Consider the following 25,494-nt stretch of genomic DNA (forward strand, 5'->3'; position numbering starts at 1 on the left):
CTATTCACAGACCAGAAAAGCATACTGGCTGGAAACAAATTCAGTTCCAATCGTGAGAGGGCTATGGCGAGGCCTAATGATAAACTATATTTCAAAATTGGCTTTGTAAAGAAAGTAGGTCACCATTAGCAATCGCTAAAATTTTTAAGTTTGGTTCTTTTGCACCTCTGATTTGCGTTCCGTTCCCTTTGTAATTTGGACCAGTTCCGTTTCGTTCCTTTTTTTCAAAAAAATTTCCCAACACTAACCCGAAATAAAACACCCGCAAAGCTATGGTTGGTATGCGATATTGGCATTGTTCTAGCATTGTTCGTTTATAACATAACACCTAGTGGAAAAGAGAAAACAAACCAAAACTTTACATAATTTCTCACGCTCACTGACGATGACGACAACAACTTCCCCTCGTAGACAGAAGTTTGATCACCCCCCGTTTTTATTTTATACCCGTCCCCCGTACCAGCCGCATCAGGTAATGTTCCTCCTCCCGCTCGACGTACTCCAAAAACCGGCCGATACGCTCCTTTCGCTTGCCGCACAACTCTACACTAGTACCGGCAGTGTATTGGTCTAACGTTTCCCGCACGTCCATCATCCGCCAGCGTACCCGTTGATAGTAGAACACCGCACCGAGCAGATGCCAGATGGTAAATTCGGGCCAAAGCGTTTCGGTAAAGTACATGACGGTTGTGGCCGATTGCCAGAGCAGGAAATCACTTAACCGCACCTCACCGGATGTGCGCACCAGCAGATCCGGTTCGGCGGAATACTTTGTGTACAGGCAGCGGGTGAGCAGCTCCTCGCTAACGTCCTCCGGTTCGAGCTGCCCATCGCCGACGGCTTGCGCAACCGTACGGATGGAATGTGTAATTTCGTCCCGGGATGTGTACGCGAACGCAACGTTCAGGATGGCGTTACGGTTGTGCCTGGTCAGCAGTACCGCTTCCGCGATGCTGCGCCGTATGTCCGGCTCGAGCAGATCCCAGTTACCGATGATTCGAATGCAAATGCCCCGCTCGTGCAGCTTGTCCCTTTCCGCTAGCAGTCGTTGGAATTTTTCCCGAGCCAGATTCATCAACGTGTCCACCTCCTCCTGTGTGCGTTTAAAGTTTTCGATGCTAAACGCGTACACCGTCACCTCGCTGATTCCCACCTCCAGGCACCACTGCAGTGTTTCGGAAAGCTTCTCGAACCCGGCCGAGTGGCCCTCCGCTTTGGCAATGTTCGCTTTCCGGGCGTACCGTCGGTTACCGTCCATGATGAATGCGACGTGCGCAGGTATCGGACCGGCCTGTAGCACCCGGATCATCCATCGATGGTACCAGTGCAGATTGCTCTGCCGGACCCATGTCCCTGAAGCAGGTGGTTCTGACACTGTGGACGATGCGCGGAGAGGTGTAGCACCAGCGGCGGAAGGAGCCATCGCCTGAAGAGAACAAGAAAACAGTACTAGGCCATGGTGAGTGGCTTTCTTGGAAAGGATAACTAAACGGGTAAGCAAGAATGCAGGTGTACCTGTAATTACGAGCTAAAATTGCACTATTTCATTGAAGCCTGAATAGTTTTTGAACCAACGAGGCGACGACGGCCCTTTTGTGAGTTGTTTCTTGCCGATTTGGAACCTCACATGACAGCGGATTGTTTTGAAAATTCCCGGTGAAAAAACTATCACACCCAGGAAGGGTGCTGATAGGCGGAGAAACAGGCAATGGTCTGCTTGCGCAATCGGGTGCTGTGGGTAGTTTTGAATTATACAATTTTTGTGCAAAATATCAAACCAGGCGGATACAGTTATCCTTTTCGAACGTGTCCTTTTGCACGCTCATAATCATATGATCGCAACATTTTGAATGGAAAGCTCTTGTTGATCAGAGTATTATCTTAAATTTTTTTTGTGCTTTACGGTTTGGAACCTTTTTTTTGAGAATATTCAGTCAGTTCCATGTACTACAGAAGCTAATGGGGTGGAATCATCCGCCATCAAGTTCGGTATAACGGATTGGCGGACGACGGCGCGGGACCGTGAGCGGTTCCGGATTCTGCTGCGACAGGCCAAGATCGCAAAGCAGCTGTAGCGCCTGATAAGTATGTAAGTAAGTAAGTACTACAGAAGTGTGTACCCTATAACTGCATTAAAAATCACATTGTGATAAAAATACATTTTACTTTGCTCTACGATATCAACGAACACAATTTTTGAAACAAATTGCATGTTTCTTTGTTCATCTTATTCCGAACACTCGCTGTAACGGCATTCGAACAAATGCATTTGAAAATGACAGCAACGCAAACTGACACATCCGAACGCCTACGCTGTTGTGAGGTTCCGCTTGCAAAGACTTGCAAAACAAGAAGAGGAACCTTTGACAGCAAATTCCTTCATTCGCCGTCGCCGTCGTATTCTGGTCCCGTTTGGTTTTTTCGTTTGTTTCTGTTCGCTGTTGTCGGTCGCAAAACGGGCAAGAAAGTTGGCCAAAAACCTTTCGGCATAAGTGTAGCGTTGATAACGCCCCACTGCGACTCATTATTGACCGGTTTCCGGTGCTGGTGCTGTGCGTGTGTGTGGTATAGTGCAGCACAAAACGACGTAGTGCTAAACACCTCCACCCAGCCAGCCAGCCACAGTGTGACACCCAAAGCAAGTACAGCCTCTTGTACGAGTTGATTAGCATTCTTCCGACGTTCCAGGCGTATCCGTAAATATACGCACGGATAACAAGTGTGTGAATGTTGGAACGAGTGTAAGTGTTTCCATACTGGTAATAAAGCAGCGATACGCCCACATCGTCCGTTTCAGTGCAAGTGGCAGGCGAGTGATGGTGGCGCGGCAGCACTGGATGGCAAGCGAGTGATAGCAAATGGCGACCGAAAGTACGGTGCCACGGGCCGACGAGAGTGTTTTTTCTCATGCTTCAGTGGTCCCTGCGAGGAAGGCACGGTGCAAGCACTAATTTGTGTGCTTTACCAAGGGTAGCAACAATAGGAAAAAGGGCTGTTTTTGAGTGTGATCATGCGTGTGTGCTTGTGTGCGTCGGATGATGGTCCCCCGATAGCGAGAAGGGCGCGTTCCGGCATTCCCGGGTGTCATTGGTGGTAGCGCCGACTGGAAGATGTGCTAAATTCTCTTTCCAGCTAAAGAAAACCACTGCAATCACTGTGACCTATGCGTGCGTGCGTTTGTGTATGTGTGCGCGTGATACCGGCTATTGTTACATGTCCGATAGAATCAACAAAAAAGTTCAACGGTCGAGAGCGACGCAGCGGGCGAATTCGCTCGATGCTTTATTGATTCCAGAGCTCCGACCCCATTATCCGGTTGTTTCATTAGCGGCAGTAGGAGGGGCGAAAACGCAAGAGTAAGGGCAGAAAGGGTGACTCGTTTCGAGAGACGAGAGCTGCACAATAACGGTAATGGGGCGGAACTGGCTCGGGGTTGCCCGTAGTATCCCTACCATAAGCAAAGCTGCAACAAAAGTGCAAGGCTGTGCAAGCGAAGGAACGCGACAATAGCACGGTAGATTGTGTAACATGGTTTCGTGTGTTAGTGTGTGTTTAAAAAAAAAATGAATATCTAATTCACTGGTAAATCGGCAGTCACGAATGTGTCGATGTTTGCGCAAATGGGTGTAAAACAAAAATATTGCACCAAACGAAGTGCTGGAAGAAGAGTGTTAACCGGCGGTGGTTAGGGCTGTATCTTGTGTTTCTCGTTTTCCATGCCCTTTTAGCATAGTATTGTAATGATTTCCAAAAGCTCACACACGAGTTCCGCTTTATCGGGGGAAAAATACGGAAATCCTACATTTTTCAAGAATTTTCATTGTTCTCGGCCTTATCATAGTAGGCTTGTTGTGACTTCTAGTTAAAATCAGAAAAAATCCTGACATCAATGCTCAAACCGGAAAAACCGCCCAAATCACAACAAATAATACTTCGAAAACAATAATTTGGCTATTATAAATTCAGTTTAGTTTTGTTGGCACTTGGAAGGAATCCTTTTTTTTAGGCCAATCGCACACGCACTGCTTTAATTGTCAACGCCGTACGTCAAATAAGTAGGTTTGTTTATGTTTTGTTGTGTCATCAGTTGTGAAATAAAAACATATATTTTTTTATTTTTCCACTCATAAAATGGTTCGAAAATAGCAGCATGGTGAAACCATATCGCGGGGTGCCCTTTTTTGTGTTCACATCGAACTGCTGCTACACTCATTCTAGACTGGCATAGAAAAAAGCGAACGAGCGAGAATGGGGATGATTTCTGATGGCAAACACACCGTTCATAACGTACCAACACCGGACGGGAAAACGTACCAAGAGACTCTTTTAGCCACACGTTGGGATAGGAAACTAGCAAATAATGAGCTATATTTTTGTGCTATTGATTTTTATTAGCTTTTGCTTTGAATGGCAGTGGGTGTACCTCGCCGGTGTTGAGGTCAGTTGGCGCGCCTAAGGGTGCAGCATTTTTAGATCGTGGCTGCACTTGGCCTGATGCAACAGCCCAACCAGCTCGTGGAAGTGGTAGTCCAGATATTTGGCGATCGGTTCCTGGAAGCAGAGCTCCTGCTTGTATGCAGCCGTGCACCGATCCGGGCAGGGAAGAGAGTTTTGCTGCAGACAGACCAGATGCCGGTTGGCAAAGTTCTCGCAACACTCACCCAGTCCAAACTGCAAACAGTGACGGTCAAGATCGGCACCCGCTTCGTCACAGTACACACCAAGCTTGATCGCCATACAGCGCAGGAAGCACTTGGTTTCCGCATCATCCGGGAAGATACCGGACAGGTACGATGGGAACCGTTGCAGCGGAATGCGCAGCGTGTTGAAGCAATCGAGTACGATCTCGAGCAGCTCAAGGAAGGAAGCGGGCCGGAAGCTGGCACTCGTGTGCTTGACTACCTCTACCGGAACGGACACAGGTTCGTGGTGCTGTACGACGGGATGATGCACCAACGGTACGACCGGATGATGCTGCACTACCGGGTGCACCTTGTGACTGCACTTGGGCGCATGCAACTGCGGCATGTGGAATCCACTCACACAGGCTACCAAAATGCTGGCAACCAACGCGACGCTCACAAGCGATTTGGTGGTCATTTTTCTCCTGTGTGTTTGCTCGAAACGTGAGACGTGTGCGCGCGCACCGAAATATCCTGGAATGAAGTGGCTCAACCTACTGTACTGATCGGTACGGTGTCTGGGTAGTTTTATACTTCTGGTCAGGTTGGTTGAATGCGATTGTTGAGCGGGTCGAGCGAAAATTCCGCCGGCTGATGATACGGCACGCATCAGCTAGTGGACGGCGGTCCGAGGCATGTTGGGCCCATTGGTCGCCTGGGGAGAGGCGTATTTTTCCTATCAAACTACTACCGGGTTCTTCACTGTGGTGGTGTGTGTGTTTGGACAAATTTGGCCTTCCTTTGCGTGCCATATTTTTAAGGTACCGAAAGCCACACAAGACACGTGGATAAACGGGGTGCCAACTGGTTGACACACACGTCCCCAACTTAACTCGTCACTGGGCATTCAACACAACTGATAGGAAGCTTCATTTTTGTTTTTACTCTGTTAGACGGCCAGGGACTGTTTGCTGTTTTTGCTCTTTTCGAAGATGATACGAATTAAGTTTGTATTTCTTTAGTTTAATTAGTTTTATTTGTGAATGCAGGATAAGAAGCATTTTTTATATACATAAAATTTCAGTCGGTTAGTCTTGTAATCAACTAATCGGTTTTTTACAAAACAGTACTGGATTTTGAGTTCCATATTGTTATTTCCGTAGTAACGCATAAATGTTCGGTTTCATGGTATGGTCTGCAAATGGCAATTGCGGTCGAAGCTATCAAATTATGGACTCCGGAAATGGTAGACCAGGATCTCTTGATCCAAGTCTTTACAAGGCAGTAACGGTGATCGAATCCCATTCGGACCGTTCCCCAGTAGTGAGCACAGCAGTCTACTAAACCGATATGCGGTCGGCATGACCTAGCAGGACAATTAAGTCTAAAAAATCAACCCCAAGAAAATCTTGCAAAATTATTAAATAATTCCCATTTCAGGTATGAACAGTGTGACATCTTAAAAAGGAAACAATTTTAATAAACACCACCCCCTTTCCCGGATGGAAAATATCCAGCGGAAACTAATCAGCGAAAGTGAAGAAAAGTGAAACAAAATGAGCGTCGGAAGAAATTAATCTGAACATTCCCGGCTCCAGGTGCAACCAATCTGGGCGATTCCTACCGCTCGTGTATGAATGGTGGGCGAGAGCGCAACGCAAGTAGTGGAAAGATAGTCCAGCCCGGGTCCCTTTTGTCCTTTCGCGCGGGGTGTGTGTGCCATTTTCGTAGCGGTTGCCACGGCTGGCTGGCCCATAGCCAACAGTGTGTTTTTCGCCCGTTAGCGTGGGCAGACAGGTGGTAATGAGGCCAAGTGCTGGCACACGTCAATCGGACCCATCGGTCGTGGTGATACAGCAAAGATGCGCCCCATTATGTTGCGGTAGTAGTAGCGGACGTAGTGCCGGTGCACGACGTTTTATGTTTTAGTGCGCGCGACGGGAGCGAATAATAGCGAGCGATAACGTGTCGCGGGGTTTGTGGTGTGTATGCGATCGTGTGGGTGAAAAATTGAAGAAGAAATCGACGGCGAAGAAGCTAATTGCAGTGTGCAATTGAAAGGAGGGAAGCACTTTTAAAGGACGACAAACCGTTTGCAAATCTCCGTAGACAAAATGACCGTCGACTTCAACGACTACTTCTGGGTAAGTGTATGTGGAGTGTGAAGAGGGAGTATTTAAGTCTGGGCGGGGAAGAAGAATATCTCAATTGTATGTATATCAATCCACTTAATCTGTACATTTAAATTGCGATATCTTAATGCTTAATTGCAGCACTACGGCCTGGCCGTCCATTATGAAGAAAAAAAATGCTTAATTGCGATCACAGTACATGCGAGATTTCCTTGCCGGAAAAGACGCCTTGTCTGTCTGTAATCTCGTGCTTATCGTCCTTATTATCTGCATCCTTTCAATGTCTATCTCTTCGTCTATACTTCCAAAATACTTCTTCAACAAGTGTGCAAGAATGCTGTCTAACTATGGACGCAGTTTATCAGCACAGCAGTAAACATAGCTTTTTTTTAGATTTAAGATTTCCTTTCTTCTCCCAACTGCTGATAACACGTTTTTTGTGCTACTTTTCTTCAGTCACCTCGGCAGTCATCATTACGGGCCACATATATTCGGTATATTCGGTGCAACACACTCGGGGCACTGGGACGCAAATGGTTTATCGGTTGCGTCGAACTTGAACTTGAACGCAACGTGACCCGTACGATGCAGGGAAACCGGGCCGACGCCCATACTCACACATTACGTTCCGGTGTTTGACTTGTGATTGTTGTTGGAACCCGTTTTTTTTGTTGTTGCTATTATTTCACGCGCACCCGTAGTAAGACAACAGACACGACACTTCGCAACCCCTGGCTTTAGTTCCCACCTTCCGAAAGAAGCTCAGCTGATGCTGAATGGAATTATCTTGCGCCAATGTGTTTGTACGCAAGTCTCGAGGGTGGAAGATAAAATTGCTCAAGTGGTCCCCACGTGCCGTTGCAGGTTTTAAAGCCATCTTTTCGACGTATCTTTCACGGTAGACTGAAGGTCGGATTAGGGATGGAAACAGAGAAACATTTGTTATGTGTTGTGTATAGAAATAAGACGATTAAAGCAACGAAGGCACATGTGAAATTTCACTGAATATTCGACAACATTTAATATTGCAAAATAATCATTCTTTTAAGTCGAACAGATGTTCTGTTATATTGGCAAATTCTTCTGCCTTATTGTGGGAGGATTGAATGAAAATAACCGCACTGAAATCAGCTGACGTACGGTACAACAAGAACCACACACCACGCCTATGTTCGTTACGATGCGCATCGTTGACCGTCGTTGTGAGCAGCAAACGGTTTTTTTTCTGCTGAGTGCGCAATGAAAGACAAAAATTGATCATAATGTGATGGTCGGCACACAGAGAGTAACCGCCAACCAAACCCTTCTCATTGTTCCGTGTTTCAATCACTTACGAAAAGGGATTTTCTTGTGGGGTTTCTTCTTTCCTGTGTGCGTTGGAACAATGGGTCATGGAAGAGAGGGGGGGGGGGGGGGAGAGAGTTTCCGATGAGTCACTCACTTTTTTCCGTGTTTTCCCCAGATGGCTGCATGACTGCTTGGCGAGAAGAAGAATATATTTTTCAACGTTTGGTTTGCACTTAAATTTTTATTAGATGAGTCTAAATCTCTCTTCGATCTGAAGTCGAATTCATGTTAGGACAGTAAAGGTCCTAAGTCTTTATTGTCGGATCGTTTCGCCGTAATACAATTGAGATTCAAGAAATCAGAATATTAGTTCAAATGGTGAACAAAATCCTGGACTAGATAGGGTAGAGATATTCAAAACCCACTGTTCATGTTTGAGGAAGTGTATCCTATCAACGGAGAACGCACCTAGTCCATCGAAGACATTAACCAACAATCGTACTGTTCGCTATCCAATGGATTGCTGCAAGTTAATCAATTGGAAAACCTTTTCCAATCGTTCTGTGTCTAGTCTAGAAGGAATTCTGTTCCTTAATTGTTCCCCAGCTGGAATCCCGAATCGATGCGAGATTTGATTGCGGAAATCAATGAATAAAAGTGTCAGGAAGAGAATCCGGGTTCCGATATGGATTTGGAGGGTCCAGATCATCATCGTAATCATCATCATGTTGGCCTGCTCGTTTAAAGAGCACGTCGTCGTGACATGGCCCGGTCAACAATAGATCTCCAGGAAACTCGAACCCTGGCTGCAGCTTCCCATCCATGTAGGCACCCTATCTCCGACAGGTCACCCTTCACCTGATCCAACCAACGAACTCGCTGTGCTCCCCGACGCCTCGTGCCGAACTGGGGGTTGCTGACGAATACCTTCTTGGCGGGGCATGAGTCCGGCATCTCCATTACATCGTATCCTGTCGGTCTATGCTACCGTCAGGATGTCTGGTTCTCCGTATAGCTCAGCAAACTGGTGGTTCTTCATCCTTCTCCTCCACACTCAATGCTCGAACATACCGTCAAAGATGGTCCGGATTATGCGACGCTCAAGCACGCCAAGAGTGTTTGCATCCTCCGCTCGGATGGTCCAAGACTCGTGACCATATAGGACCACCGGGCGAATCAGTGTGCAATATATCTCACATTTCGTGCGGTCTCGAAGTCTTCTGCATCTCAGCAGACGATGAAGCTCGTAGTAAGCACGATTCCCCTGAACAATGCGTTTCCGGATTTCGCTGCTGACATCGTTATCCGAAGTTACGACAGTCCCATAATAGCAGAACTCCTCTACCAGCTCGAGGTTATAGCCGTCGAGTAATACGCTTCTTCCCACTCAGAGCCTCCGAGCCATCAGAGCCAGAGCTCAGAGCCATCAGAGCTCTGGCTCTGATGGCCATCAGATATCGCAGAGATATCTGATGGCGCAGATATCAATGTCATTAGCGAACCCAAGAAATTGAAGAGACCGGTAGAGAGTCGTGTCAAGGATATCCAAGGCTATATTGAATAGTAGACAGAAGAGTCCGTCCCCTTGCCTTAGACCCCTGTGAGATTCGAACGATTCCGACATCATGTTCGATACTCTGACTCTGCACTGCACCTCGTTCATGGTGACCTTTAACAGCCGGATCAGAAATCCAGATCAGTATGATCCTCGTATCGAATGGTTCACTGGAATTTAGCACTAGACACTGGACACTAGACTGCCTTTTAAAAACCGATCGCCTCAAGCACCGGACTGCCCTAAAGCATGTAAACTTTGCTAAGCTCTTGAAGATTAGAAAAATGTTTTACTCAAGCTCATCAATCTAAATAATTCAGCTTCGCAGTACTCACAATGTTTCTATTCATTTACACACAAATCACAAACCAAATTGCATAAATACATCCTGCCTCCCCGACCGGATGATTCCGTTTCGGATAACAATTATCGCATTTAGCACGATCACCAACTGGACGGCCGCCCTTTGACAGAGACACGATAAATTAATTCAAACGTTTGTTCCCTTCCCTTCGGTTTGAAACATCATCATAGCATCAAATAGAAAAACTGAGGATATTCTATGGCATACCACCGGATAAAATGGCTTGTTGATCTCTAGGAAGGAACAATGGTGGTGTTGGAAAAGATGTCGCCCATCATCAAGCGGCCTGGGTGGGGATTACTTCATAAATGTATCCTTTTGTACACTGGCATGACGCAAATCGGTTTGCAAATGAGACGCTGGTTCTCACAGTGGAACTGTAAGTGTTGAGGCCAGAAAATGAAATGCAAATTAGGTACACGTTAGTGTTGGACAAAATGCTGTTTTGGTTGGAATCGATTACAGAGTGCTTCTAATTTTTTTGAATCGGTCTTGAAAAGTAGATTGGGTATTGGATTTTTTTTTATTATTTCACAAAGACGGCCAGACAGTGATCCTTAAAATCTAAGCTTATGTCTAGCTTAACAACAACTCAATCAATTTATATCCGATTTGAAGTGTAGTCATTTCCTTCTCCCTCAATACAAGTGTACCTTATCCCGGGTGAGCTCGGTTGTGGATGTTGTTGCTGCCAGGTACGATTCTGATGTTGTCCTCTCTATTTTTGCTAAGGGGTTAGCGCCTTTTTGGAGCTTCGTGCCGTGGAGACTAACAACTGGATCCCAAGAAAACCCCCATTTTTAGCGAGTACTTTGTGGTGTTTGCCACTCCGTATTCGTTGCCAGCACTACAGCATCGAATCCAGACATTCCACCAACGCACAAGGTCGCCAGTTACGACCTTAGATCTCCTAAACCAATTTTTACCGATTCTATCGATATCGGGCCAAAATAGCAACTGGCGTAGGTCGATTCCACCGTTGCGAAAGTGTAACTAACAAAACGTAAATAAACAAATAAACATGACAAACTACAATCAACTGATAGGACGATAGTGCGTACAATGTACGGAAAGGGAGAGGGGAAGGGATCAATTCCCATCTCTTTGGCGGATTTAAACAGAAGATTCGGTATGGGATATTGTATTCTGTTTCAGAATCGGTTCCGAACTCAAATCCGGAATCGTAATCGACACTGGAATACCTAGCTTTATAGGAATCGGAATCAGAATCGATTCCGCAACCGGAGTCGAAATTAGAACCGATCCTAAACCCGGAAACGGAACAAGATGATTCCCATATTTCGAGTACCCATCACTGCTATACTTCTTTAGATGCATAATAAAGGACATGCAGTAAATGTATAGTTGAAACAAAATGCTGTTATTAATGCAGTGGTAATCTTGAATTTATTGAGTTAAACATATACCACTTTGTACAAACGATTTCCAGCTGTGGTGGAAAAACTAATCGCCAACTCGCGCAAGTAATCATTAATTTTGATTCGTGTCCGTGCGTTGTTCGTACTTCGATCACTGCTTCTTGCTACACTTTCATTAACTTTCATCCGCTGACGTTCTGTTTATTATGTCCGATGAGCTAAAAATATCTCCAATACTCTTTGTGTTTGTATGTAGTTGAGACCGGAGTAACGATTGGACCTTCTCGTCGCCCTGCAGGATACACATCCAGCTCGCGTTCGTAATGAACTTGCCACGTGCGTAGGAGTCCGAGTATAATCATCTTGGTCCCTTTTTTTTTCTCCAAAGATGTTTGTCCTGAGCTGGCTGGTGGTACTGTTTTTCATATGGAAGCTATAAAAATGGACAATAATGTAGGTGGAGGAGTCGCTGTGACGACGCCATTTGTGCCGAACGAAACAAGATGAGAAAACGTGTGCCCATTGACTTTCCCTAGCGCGCGCACATGGTGCACAAGCCTGATGTTCAATGCTAACAACAAAAAAAACGAGTAAAATATACTGTACCTGTACTTCGATTCGTGGGAAATTGTACGCGTTTTAAGCACGTTACCACCACGACGGAACGGCTCCATGATCCTTCGATGTTTTTCTCATAATAAATCATCATGACCATGTTTGCAAAGTTCGCACTGGAACCGGTTCCGATGAAATGAACCCAGAAGCAATATCACACCTGACCGGCAAACATTGAGTTGCGACGATGCAGCGGACAGACACAGCAGTTGCCAGACCAGATTAGTTGCTGTGTCAGTGACTTGCGTTCGCTGTACAGGGTGGCTCAATGAATTCGAATACAACTTTTGACACCTGTGTGGATGCGCTTCGTGTGTATTATGTGTTTTGATATTGACGCCAGTCTTACAGGCCGCTGCTTACTGAAGATCATCTAGCTGTCAGTAGTAGATTATTTACTAAGCACCAAGAAGAAGTACCGTGGCTTAGTGGAAAAGGTATCTATCAAAGGTGAACTTTTCGGCGATATATTTCACCGGTTGATATTTCTCGTGGAAACCGCATTCGTCGAAAACTGAATCACTTGTTTCGGAAGACCACTGCTAACCTGGATTGATTGATCAGGATTGCCCACACATCATTATGACGAAGGATGAAGGCTACAACCAAGAGAATGCTGAACAGAGCCCAACAGATATTGTCGGGCCACGCTGATAAAGAGTGCGTCTTTTATTATGGGACTCTCTGTGTCTTGAAACAACTTTGAAACATTGTTCAAATTGGTGGACTGATTTCGCCAACGTTGCTCAGTAAACCCCTCCCAAAGAAAACACATCCACAGTTCCAGAGTGTCTTTGATGATTTGAGGAGCGCTTCACACTGTTTCACCATCCATTTCAAATATGACTGTCCAGTTCAACTTGACCACTGTCGAGAAAAGGCGACGGTTGTCCAGTTCAACCTACCCGCTGTCCAGTTCATCTTGAGCATTGTCTAGAAATGTTTCGCACTTGTCTAGTTCTACTCAGAAACCCTGCAAGACCAAAGTTTTCGATAAATCTATGGCCCTGGTATTACGGGGTGCCTCGACGGGAACGATTCAAGAAGAACGGTTGACAGAACGAATGTCGTCCAAAACGTGGTGTCGGGAGGGAGACCGATTTTGTCAATAAGAACATGTGATCTCACAGCTCCCAGAATTGTAATCTCCTGAAATTTGACATTTGATCGTATGTGTTGGCCAAGCCAAGTTTATACTTCCCTTAAAACTTAATCAGAATCAGAATATCTTGTACTTTAGTTCTTTTTTTTCCCCACCTCAAAAGCTTATTCGAACATAATGAACACCCTGTACGCCGCATAGTTGTGACTGCAGCTTGAGTCTCTTCTGATGCTGGGGTACGTGCACTTTTTTTTATTAGCTCCAAAAAGTGTCCCCTTCCGAGGCGCGATCTCACGGGAAAAACAGATCTTTCAATTGCCGGTGATCGTGGACACACCGGCACCGGCAAGATCAAAATAATTTGATTTAACTCAATTTAAGCCCTCTACATCGTGGCCACCGGGCCACGGTCAAGAACAAGCGAAGCGCAACATTGTTTCTAACTGTTCCTTGCAAAGGTTCTGATCTTTGGAACAACATTACACAAGAATGTGTTGTTTTTCAACTTTTCTCCTTTATATTGTGTTGGTGTGCGTTGGACGTTTTAAAATATCATGTCCATTAGAGACAGAGAAAGAGAGAAGTTGGTTGTGATGGCGCGCTTGCCAAAAGATAAATTGTTTCTCCCCTGTGTTGCGGATGGCGCGGCTTCTGGCTAGTATTGCATGCTGGAAAAACTATTTCTGGACAGTATCAACGCTTACGTACGGTTGTGTTTCTAACATATGGGCCGGGGGAATTTTCCCAACACTCGAAATGCTATTTTTTGTTGTGTTTTACGGTGGTAAAATAGACTCCACGCCCAAGCAGTGGGGTTTTTTATGTTTGAAACGTAATTAGTGTCTACATACATTTCTAGTACGTCGACTAAGTGCAGCCTCATTCGCGTGTGTGCTGCACTAATGTATTTTCTTTACAATTTCATGGAAAAAATGTTAAAATGTATTAAAAGAAAGAATAGGAAACAACATAATTGACGATCCTTGAACACAAGGACTTCGATTAATGTTGTTGTCGTTATTTTATTGTACATTTTATTGTTATTTTATTATACATGTAACATTCTAATATCCTAATCATCGATTTTTTGCATCCCCTTATTCTACTGCAGGGCGAGAAAAACAATGGCTACGAGGTGCTGTACCAGAACATGAAGTATGGCCTGTCGGCGACGAAAGAGCTGGCGGAATATTTCCGCGAACGCTCGAATCTCGAGGAGTACAACTCGAAGCTGCTGACGAAGCTTGCAAACAAGGCGGGCTCGAGCGGCGGCGGCACATTCTCGCCGCTCTGGATCATCCTCAAGTCCACGACCGAGCGGCTATCGGAGCTGCACGCCCAGAAGGTGCAGAAGCTGACGGAGCTGGTGAAGAACGTTACCAAGTACGCGGAAGATCTGCACAAGAAGCACAAATCGGTCAAGGAAGAGGAATCGGGCACGCAGGATGCGGTGCAGGTGGGTAGCGTCCGAGGGGAAAGGGCGGGGGAGAATTGCGTGAAGATTAGAACGTGCGTGTGTTTGTAACAGGCAATGAAGGAATCGACAACGGCCGTATCGAAGGCAAAGGACATCCACAATGCCCGGCTGCAGGAGGTGGAGAAGGCGCGCAAGGACAATTCGACCAAGGAGATTGAAAAGTCGGAAGCGAAGCTACGGAAGCACCAGGACGACTATAAGGCGCTGGTGGAGAAACACAACATAATCAAGCAGGAGTTTGAGAAGAAAATGACAATAACGTGTAGGGTGAGTAATGGGGCCGTTATGAGTCATTCGGGGCAAGGGGCGCTGTAAAATTAATATTTTTCTTTCGATTTTCCAAATTTCCATATTGTAGCGTTTTCAAGAGATGGAAGAAGCTCACCTGAAGCAAATGAAAGAGTTCCTCTCGTCGTACATGGACATTGTGCAGAACAACTTCGATCTGGTTGGGCAGGTATGGTGGTGGAAAACAAGTGTCCCGATGCTAGAAACGATTGTAACATTACACCTACTCCTAATTACTCACTCATTCTCTGCGCAGGTCCATTCTGATTTGAAGCGTCAATTTTTAGAGTTAACCGTGGACAAGCTACTGGAGCAGTTCGTGCTCAACAAGTACACCGGTTTGGAGAAGCCAGGTAAGTACGGCTGGATAGCCCGCTACAAGATTTCTGTCTCGGTATGAAAAAAAAGAGACACACAGAGCGAGTCTTGGACTCGCACATTACACATTTTACTTACACCGGGAGTCATAGACAGCGTGCGTGCGTGTGAACAATAAATATTTAGACAGAGTCCTTATTAGTTATTAAAGGCAAAATTATTTTTAATTTTTTTTTTCGATTATATTTGAGCATGATTGTCGTGTTGTTTGTGTGTGTGTGTTTTTAAAAAATGATTTTTTTGTTTTAAATGCATGAGTTGATCATTCTGTTCTTTGATTTGAGATTTTGTTTTGAAGTGAATATTTTTCATATAATTTTTGTGAGTAATGTTGTAGAATTGGTATATGAAAATGGTACGTCAATAGCAAATAAGCTTACTGTTACTTTACTGTGTGTACTTTTGCTTGTTTCGTTCGTTTTTATTTGCTTAGTGTAGGCTATTTATCATGCTCCGAAATGAGCTTATTTTGTGTGCAAAAAAAGGGTAGTCAGATTAAGTTTTTCGGTTCGTACGTTCGATGGATCAACCTTCCCGCTGTTAGACGAATTTAGCCAGTCAGTGTACATCCGTATCGTTCTTGCACCACAAGCCCGACCGTTTTCTTTTTGTCGTTGCTTTCAGTGGAGTTTAAAATGTTGAAATACGAGTAATGTAAGCCATAGTTGTATGCATGATTCACCTTTAGTTATTTATCACGTGGCACGTTATCAATACGTTGTCGGAAGTCAGTTGATTTTTTTTTAAATTATCTTTCTTGTACTGTGTGTTTTTGTCGCGATTATATGTACACATTATAAAAGTGTCCAGGTTCCGTAGTTTGTGTAAGGCGTTTTGCGTCGTGGTTTTTCGATTTTTTCCTTAATCTTCCGCGCACTAGTGCGTGTCCCGGTGTTTTTCGTGCGTGTTCCAGTACAGTGTTGCCGTGTGTGTATGTGTCTGTCATCCCGTTTTCCTTTCCTCCCCTTGTTTGGGGAGGGTGTAACCGGCTTACGGGGAGGCATCGTTTCCTCCCATGTGCATATTCACCATTAAAACACTCTTCTTCTTTCCCTAGAGCTTATTGAGCTTGATTTTGAAAGTGGCACCGGCAATGCTTCCGGTGCGGGGGGCAGTAATAGCCACCAGCTGCTAGTAAACACATCGTCCGGCGGACCGGGTGGTAGTAGCATTTCGCCCGCTCCATCCTCACTGGCCGGCGGTTTGCTCGAATCACCGACCCTGTCGGCTACCAGCTCCTCACAACCGATCAACATTGGCACATCGTCGACGAGCGGCAAGAAGGAAAGCAGCCATCTCCGATCGTGGTTTAGCTCGAGCTCGACCGCAGCCGTCCCAACAAACTCACCGGTGAATCTGTCCACCTCACCCACATCTGCCTCGGTCGGTGGCGGACTACGATACGATGGACACGGTGCAATGGATCTTCCCACCCAGCAGCAGCAGCAGTCGTCGTTACGCGCCATGTCACCGGTGCCATCGGTGTTGAACGAAAGTGGCGCTTCCGGAACCGCACAAAGTACGGGCACAAAACACACAAGTAAACCATTCTACGGCGATCTGTTTTCCTTCAAGCATCATCATAGTACCAATCCCTCCACTAATCACAATCAGCCACCATACCACCCGCCCAACCTAGCCACTAACGGTCACAACAATGGTGGCAGCGGCAAACAACAACAACAATCGCCGCTAATGAAACAGCTGGAACAGCAACAAGTGCAAGAATCTTTACAGCATCCACAGCAAGATCAGCAGCAACAGCCGGTGTCGCCACAGCAGCCACCGCCACCACCACAACAACAACAACAACAAAAATCTTCCCGCCGCACTACTTCCCTTCTCAATCTCTTCATGTCTAACTCCCAGGGTAATTTTATCTTCTTGATTTTCACATTCGCCATTTAGCGAACACACTTGCTGGCCTATCTCTATTACTACACCACAAACAACAGACTACATTACACATTGACTTTTTTCCTCCTTCTTATTACAAACCTTTCTTTCTACCTATCGGGTTTCCAATATTTCTAGTCTTGTTTTATACTTTTTCATTTGTTTTTGGCTATAGAATAGTTATCGTTTTTGTACTGGGGTTTTTCAGTTTCTGTTGGGTTGGATCTGTAATATTCACTTATTTCTTTCATATAAGCCGTTCCTATTTGTAACGTAGGATTAGTTATTATTTATCTCTTTTCACACTTTTCGTATTACGTGCCGAATTTATATGTTTTACCATATTTGACGCTATTAACTATTTCCTCTTTGCCTGTACGCTTAGATGGGGTTTTTGGTTTCATTTAAAAAAAATCTCTACTGCTTTCCGCTTTCTTATATTCTCTTTTTACTTACACTTTTTTATATCCTTGCACCACACCTTCCATTCTGTTCAGCTATTACCGTTTGCGATCTGTTTGATGTAGGGCTTTTTTTGAATTGTTTTTGAATTGTGGCCTTACCTCGTTAAAGGGATTTTGAATGAAAATAATAGGTTCATTATTGGATTCAATTTTCCTGCAAGGGATGTAAATTTAATTTAGTATTTTTTACCATAGCTTTTTCTCCATCAAAGCGCTAAATAATTGTGGTAGCAAATAGGTTGCTATTCTTTCCCTCTCGGAAAGCTCGCTTTGCAGAAGTGTATAATCGTGCTATTAGCCGGAAGGAAATGACGCCCATCTTACCGAGTAAATTGCTCTATCTGTCCAAACCCGCCCCCTCTGTCTGTTGGCTAAAGTATCTGCCCAGCTCCATTACCAGGCAGTTACTACTTGACGGAGTGCATCCGTAAATGATGATCATTTGCACTATTTTTGGAGCCTCATTTGTTCGCAGGTGGCTAATGGTACGGTGTTAAGGGGAGTAGTTTCATCCACATTACAGAATCCTTTCTTAATGGGCCCGTCTGGAGAATGGCAAGGTGTTAGTTGAGAAATTTAGGAGTAGGATTGTTATAGTGTTATAGGTCTTCTATTTTCTTTCATGACAATAATTGCTTGAGGCTTCAGCTTCATGACTGAATTCAGAATTGTAGCTTGAAAAGGTGGCAATAGTGAGGATTGACTGTCCAAATACTACGTGGTATCAATAATACTAGCAAGCTATTAGATGACCGGCATGTGCTTGGAGGTCGAAGATAGGTTAGTGTCTTAAGAAAGACAGAAAAGCTGATTAATTTAGAATATTCTCTAAACAGTATCGTATCAGTATTCTTCTAAAACAAATTCGGCACACTCTGTAGTTGAAAGAGATGGTTTCGTTCTTTGGTGGTTCTGTTTCAGTTATAATTTAAACCGCTCAATTTTTCCTTCAATCCACTCGTTCACTACTCAACAATCCTCTCTTCTACCTCTATGGTATTAGTTAATGACTTTACCTTGTTTCACTTGACCCAGAAGTATAAAAGATTTGAAAAAATTATTGAAAAACAAATTTTCTTATGCCTTTTTTTGTCTCTTCCCACATTTCAATCCCGTGCGCCAATCTACCCACCCACCACGCCTTACTTCCATGTTTTTGTGTACAAAACGCGGACACCTCACACCTCGCTCCCACCCACCACTACACGCCAATTGATCGCCATCCATCCATTTTCACATGCGTACCTGTATAAATTGCTTCGCTGGGCGCGGTCGGTATGGTTTCCTCCCCCCCTCTAATCTCCCCTCAATACATACGAGGAAAGCAGGAAGCCGCGATAGTCGCGACAGTCGGGAGTCGACCACGAGCGGCAGTGTTGGCGGGCGCCGTAACATCCTCGGTGGGGGCGGTAATGCGGCCTCGGACGCTCGGAACTCGTCGGTATCGTCGACCGGTGCTACCGTGTCCGCTCCGACCAGTCCGAATGAACCGGATACGGGCAGTAGCGGTGGCAACGGTGGTGGAGATCAACAGCAGCAGCAGCAGCAACCGGCAGGCAATTCCTTTATCGGACGGAATCCCTTGTTGCGGGGCTCGAAATGTAAATCTCATATACCTGCGTACTCGTACATGCGTGGTGTTGTGTTCTCTTTTTTCTCTTCTTCACTCTATTTCTCTCTGTCTGTTTACTTTCGATGTTTTGGTTTTTGGGTTTTTTTTCTATTATTTTGTTTGATGTTTTTTTTTAATGAATTCCTTTACTTTTTTCCCCACTAGCATCGTGTTTGATTGATATGGTTAGGTTGATTATTATATTCACATTGGATTTTTCTATTTTTTCGCAATCGGTTTCGACATCCTTCTCTTTCCTCCTGAATACTGCAAACGACTTTATTCTATTGTTTTCGGTTGGATAATACTTGTTGGTTGTTGGTTCCCCTATTAGCTCTTTCAGCTCTTCAGCCTTCGATCTTCTGAGCAGCGATAGTGTGCTGTAGTGTTTAAATGTTGAGCTAGGATTAAGGATAAACGTCGTGATTACAAAAGTTAATTCATTTTTTTGTTTTATCAAAATGCTTCTTGTTTCATGAACTAAGTACTTGTTCTTAGAGAAGTTTATATCGGGTATTTTATTTATATGTGGCACTGGAAGACCACTAGCGTTTTTATTACAATAGTTTGGCTTTTTTAAATTCATGGCATTGCACACATTATTTCTTATTGATTTTAGTTACCTGTTAGTTGTTATAAATTTATTATTTTAGTTAGAATTTAATGTAGTTTTGTATTAAATCTGCTGCTTGTTTCTTACCATGTTTTCTTTTAACAATTTAATGCTTGCGCTACTTCAAACCTGCCTTTCTCTATATCAAAATGTAAAAATTATACGCTTAGTTCTATACCTTTTTTCTCTAACCTACCTTCTTTCTAACCTTACCCCCTAGCAGTGGGCGGGAAGAAGTTGTTTTTGTTACCGCACGACGAAGACGTATGGTTGTTGGAGTTAGGGAAAAAAACTAGAATCAGAACTCACAATATCTTGCAATTTTCGTGCTAAAACGTGCACTCAACGTGGAGGCACGCAACTTCCGCTTAAAATGATTACCTTGGTCACGTTCTTGCTCTAGTAGAGTAGCTCTCTTACACACGCATTAGCTGCTGTCCCTTCATTCATGCAAGTGGTTCATTTAGCCGCATGTTTGTGACGGGGTTTTAAAAAATTGCTTATAGATTAAGAGTTAAAATGTAAAAGGTTATCAATCAAGTGAGAGCGATAGAGACAAGTTGCTTATAATACGCGGTAAGTTGAATGTGATAGTTGTATAATTACACTAAAGCGCCTCCAAACCCTCGAAACATACGAATAATTGGACAGGATGAGCAAGAACAGCGCAATGGACACAAGTACTGTACTTTCTGGCTTATTAAGAACGTAACATGATCCGTAAAATACCGGACAATCAGCCAATTAGAATACGCCTTTCTCGTAGTGCTGCTTGTGATGAGGCTTTTCATTAGTAACTAGCGTGATTAGATGAATGTTAGTGTTTATGCTAAGATTATCAATTGTTATGTACACTCAAGCTGCTAGAGTTTGATTGTTCATTATTAGTGCGTGCTTTTATTTAATGCTAATGTTTGGCTGTTTCATTTTTTTAGTGGCAAGATTTGTTGTTTCTGTTGTTTTCCATTGTTAGCAAGTAAATGATATTATTTCATTTTATCCCTCACACTACCCCAGTCCTACCCATTCCCGTTTCCCGAACGCCCCCAAACTGATCACTACATACTGACGTTTGTTGTTTGGTTACTCACACACTGCAAACAGTCACCATTGCTGTTGTTTAAATTCACCAACCTGACATATTGGTGTGATCAATCATTTTAACACTTTTTGTTTTGTCAATGTTTTGTTTAATCTTGCCCGCGAGAACCTTTAAAATTGTACTCCGAAACGACGGTAGAAGGAACACAGTTGCGCTTTGCAATTGCAAATAACCTTTCTTTACTTTTAGTTACTAAATTACATTTTGTTCTTTTTGGCTGTTTGGTTCTCCTTTCTCCACAATTTCATTTGTTACAAAATTAACTGTTTCATTTTGGCCTTTTTGTTTTGTTTTTCTATAAATCAAATTTCCCCTTTTTTTGGTACTTACCTTCACAAACTTTTGAACCCTTTTTACGAGTAGCCTAAACCACCAAATTCCGTTCTAGCTGTGAACGATTTCATTCGAGAAACTCAATCCAAATAACGTGTGTGTGTGATGTGTGTTGTTTTTTCTTCTTGTTTTTGACCACCTGCGGCACAATTTGTTTTCTTGCCCCGCGTACGAAGCAGTCTCCGGGTTCCTGCGCAGCCGGCGAGAGAAGGCCAAATCGAAGAAAGCCAAAAAGAAGAAAGATTCCACGGAAAATTCCAGTGCCAAAGAGGAAAATATTTTGGACGGGTAAGAGTCACTGGAAACACCTTTTTTTTTTTGAGATATGTGCTCGTTTTTTTCACACCTCAATCCCATTCTATATGTTTGCCATAGGGACAGCAAGGGTGAATCAGCGAATACGGACAGTGCCACCAATCTGCAAACGACGTCCGCGATCAGTGCATCGAATGTAGCACCAACGGCGACGCCCGAAGTTGATGAGGACGGTTACAGTATACAGCCGCGCGAAACCACCTGGGACAGTGCGACGATCACGGAAAAGAGCAGTAAGGATCGTTACCTCTCTTCTAAATGAATGGTTCGTTCGCACACGTACAGCACTGCCCTTCCTTTTCTAGATAATTTCTACTCAAGCTCCGACAGTGATAGTGAAGATGAACGAGAGGAAAAGAAAATTCACGTCGAGATTAAACCGCTAAACAATGGTGCGGCACCCATTTCCGCGAGTGTGGACGAACTACGGGCAACAGTGGAAAATCTGTCATTATCTCCTATCGGTATTTTAACATCGGTATGTATTCATGCAAAGGTGTAATAATCATATTCGGGCTTCATGTGTGCAGTAGTAGCTCATCGTCGGATCAAGTGTTGCGTCTCATTTTAGTGCTTTATTGTATTTTGTCAGTAATGCGTTTTTTACATGTAATTCTTTACGCTTTTTGTGATTCGCATAGAAATATTCAGTTGTGTATTAAAATTGTTGATGTCTCTTTATAATATTTTAATCCATAATAGTGTATTTATATGATGATTATTGTAATATGCTTCATTTCTTCATTAACAAAATCCAATACACTCAAAGTTAGCGTAAAAACTGTTCATTTCAAACTATTTTTGCATCGTAACTGCTACAGTGACGGCCAATAATATAAGACCACTTTTATGTCCATTTTTCATAAAGCTGATTTCGATACTTCTACTAGGTACAACTTCATCAAATTTTGTTAGAATGATCATCAGCAACTGAACTTTCTCTACCATCTTTGTTTTTGTAGAAAAATTCAACAATGACTGAGTTATAATAAAAAATCTGAAATACGTTCGATGAAAATCGATGAAAAAAATTAGAAGATTCGTTGAAGAAGGAGATTTGTCGTTGGCTTCGCAATTTCGTTTTTAGCTGGTTTAGTTGGTGGTCTTATTTTGTTGAAAGTCACTCTATATATTGTGTGCTATATTTTTCTTTAATTTTTATATGAAAAATCCGTTGTGTCCCAGCGCTTCCTACATTCATAAATATCATTTTTTACCATATTTCTAACCAAATTCTTTGATTGCCTTTTTTTCCTTTCATCCATTTGTACACATAACTCATCCACGCACTACTACTACTACTACTGTCTGTCCCTGTGTTGTGCTGTCGAATTTTGTGGGGTCGGTTGTGATGATCATCCATGCCCTAATCCATCATTCAAAACCATCATCACTAACAAAACTGTATGCGCTGACTCTCTCTCTCTCTCTGACTGGACTGGTTGGGGAATACGCTATTCATTCACACACCATTCATTAACCCGTACTAATATGTTCCGATGGACGGTTCTCGGTTGTGGTGCCGTGTGTTTACACTAAAAAAAAAACCCCGCTCGTAACAGGCAAGGCGCGGTTCGAGCTTCGATCCACAGCACCAGGACCGGCTGCTGCGCATGAAACGGTCCAAGTCTGTTTCGCAGCAGCTCGGCGACAATGGTGGCAATCACGGTTGCAAACCGAGTCATGATCTGCTGTCATTAAACCATTCTATTTTCCAACAGCAACAGCAACAGCAGCACCATCAACAGCACCAACTGCATCAGCAGCACCAACAGCAGCAGCAGCAGCAACAACAACAATCCACACAGGCACATGCGTTGCACCATCAGATGTCGGTCGGTAATGCGTCGCTTTTGAATAATAGCAATACCACGCACCTCACTAGTCCGAATGCATCGAATGCGTCCACACCGACGACGGTGCATCCGTACGCGCCACTCCAAAGTCCTACCCTGTCGATGTCCACTAGCTCGAAGTGAGTAGTAGTATTCTTCCATAGTCAAACAATGATCTGATCGAGTTAAAACCGACCTGCTTTCAGCAATCGATACGCTGATCTGGGGGATATCTTCTCGGAGGTCGGAGACATAAGCATCTCCGCACCAGCTTCGGCGAACCTAACGAAGCTTACACAACGACAGATACCCACACCGACATCCGCCGGTGGTAGCAGTATCGCTATACCGAGACCACCATCTAGAAGATCGGAGGCGGCTGGTAAGACATAGACCCCGGGTGTACTAGGGTTTAACGTTTAATGTGCTTTCATCTTGTTTATTTCCTTAGTCGCCCGGGATCGAGTAAGTCCTGCGTCGCAGATCGCACGTGCCGACAGTGTGGGTAGTTTGGAGTTCCGAAGCCCGAGCGTTGGTATCGGATCATCCCGTGGGCCGTCCCCGTTGACGATCGGCATGTCGGACACGATTCCACTGGCCGTTGCATTCCACGAAATTATTCACGCCTACTTCAAGTAAGATAAGCCTTCCATTTTCTTGTTTCTGTTTAATGAATGTTTCTCTTCCCGCACACCTTCAGAGGAGCGGACGAGTCTCGGTGTCAGGTGAAAATGTCGGGCGACATGATGATATCGTTCCCCGCCGGTATTGTGAACGTCCTGACAAACAATCCAAACCCGGCCAAGCTTGGCTTCCGCATCAAGAATCTCCAGCATCTCGATAACGTGCTGCCCAACAAGCAACTCATCACGATCGATCGTCTACAGTCGACCAGCTTCAGCACGACTCTCGAGTTCAACATGCCAGTATTAACGGCGACCTTAAGGCGTCAGTCCGAGCAAAATCCGAACGCGCCCCACATCAACGTCGACATCCTGAAGTACCAGATCAAGGCAAAGCCGGGCGCGGCCTCCTGTCCGTTCCAGCTCGTATCCTACTGGAAGTGTGAGCAACGGCACACGGACATCAAGATCGACTATAAGTATAATTGCCACGCGATGGCACTGCCGTCCCCGTTGCTGAACGTGTCCATCTCGGTACCGGTCGATGGTGGAGTGAAGAACGTTCAATCAAAACCACATTCCGCATGGTCAGTTGAGTAGAGGGGGGAGATGGTGCTATGAATCGCATTCAATGTGATTGATGTTAACATTATTGTTCTTTCCAACCGAACAGGCAAGGTGAATCGAATCGATTAGTGTGGAACTTTACCGATATATCGCAACACTCCGAGAGTGGTGGTGTCGATACGCTCCGGGCACGGCTCGAAGTTGGTTCGGGCCCGTCCACGCCGGCCATCATTTCGACGCAGTTCAACTGCGAAGGGACAACACTGTCGGGGATTGAGTTCGAGCTGGCCGGCTCCGGCTATCGACTGTCGCTTGTCAAGCGACGCTTCGTATCAGGTACGTATGTTTTAGAGTAAATGCCTGATGAGTAAATGGAAAGATTTAGAAAAGGAAAAACTGTAGGATTTTCGGGAAGGGACTGGTGGTATTTGCGCTATGACGACAGTAATGTTGCGAGCTTGACTTTCAGTTAGTTACTGATTATTAAGTGGCCGGTTCCTTATATCATTACAAATAATTCAAGCTTGAAGTTCATTCTACAAGATCCAAGACCTCTCTTGTGATTGTTGCTGGTGATAAGAAAATGAAGTCGCTTAACTGTTTGGTTCACAGCCACCTTTAAATTCACTAACAATGCAGGTGCATTCGGCATAACGAGTAATAATTTTCTCTCATTTTACAGGAAAGTATATCTGCGAAGGGGACGGCATACGCACGGTAAAAACACCAACACCACCAAATGTTTCGGGCGTCATGTCACCGATACCGTTCGGCAGCGGTAGCAAATCGGCCAACTCGTCATCCGGTGGCACCACTGGATAGTATCGGTTTTTCTTCTACTAGTAAACCCGATATTACTACAATACCGAACCGGCCACTTTGAAGGAGGGGGGGAAAGGACGTGAACTGAGTAGAAGAAGTTACCAACCGTGGCA

At 44.5% G+C, this 25,494-nt stretch overlaps 4 protein-coding genes across 4 annotated transcripts in view; 1 reads left to right on the forward strand and 3 right to left on the reverse strand.

Moving 5' to 3' along the window:
* Positions 1-25,494, reverse strand: part of LOC126557756 (connectin-like) — a 378,559-nt gene that overhangs the window by 35,558 nt on the left and 317,507 nt on the right. The gene's annotated exons all lie outside the window — the stretch shown is intronic.
* LOC126558538 (dehydrodolichyl diphosphate synthase complex subunit DHDDS) lies at positions 437-1,664 on the reverse strand. The gene is made up of 2 exons (XM_050214562.1): positions 1,516-1,664; positions 437-1,426 (listed from the first exon to the last, which is right to left on the reverse strand). Exon 2 carries the CDS (start codon positions 1,421-1,423, stop codon positions 437-439), a length of 987 nt encoding a protein of 328 aa, XP_050070519.1. The 5' UTR covers positions 1,424-1,426; positions 1,516-1,664.
* On the reverse strand, positions 4,453-5,292 carry LOC126560104 (uncharacterized). The gene has a single exon (XM_050216266.1). It carries the CDS (start codon positions 5,290-5,292, stop codon positions 4,453-4,455), a length of 840 nt encoding a protein of 279 aa, XP_050072223.1.
* On the forward strand, positions 6,721-25,410 carry LOC126556757 (F-BAR domain only protein 2). The gene is given in 15 exon segments (XM_050212231.1): positions 6,721-6,766; positions 14,168-14,512; positions 14,585-14,800; positions 14,892-14,990; positions 15,078-15,174; positions 16,257-17,069; positions 18,888-19,160; positions 21,396-21,507; positions 21,595-21,767; positions 21,840-22,012; positions 23,256-23,509; positions 23,576-24,004; positions 24,070-24,579; positions 24,666-24,895; positions 25,242-25,410. Coding segments are annotated over 15 exon segments (3,894 nt in total). The 5' UTR covers positions 6,721-6,736; the 3' UTR covers positions 25,382-25,410.

The sequence above is a fragment of the Anopheles maculipalpis genome, chromosome 2RL (assembly GCF_943734695.1).
Source record: "Anopheles maculipalpis chromosome 2RL, idAnoMacuDA_375_x, whole genome shotgun sequence".
Taxonomy (NCBI): Eukaryota; Metazoa; Arthropoda; class Insecta; order Diptera; family Culicidae; genus Anopheles; species Anopheles maculipalpis.

Bases quoted from the DNA above. Each gene is read 5' to 3' on its own strand.
- LOC126558538 (XM_050214562.1), bottom strand. From the start codon at position 1,423: ATGGCTCCTTCCGCCGCTGGTGCTACACCTCTCCGCGCATCGTCCACA.
- LOC126560104 (XM_050216266.1), bottom strand. From the start codon at position 5,292: ATGCGTGCCGTATCATCAGCCGGCGGAATTTTCGCTCGACCCGCTCAA.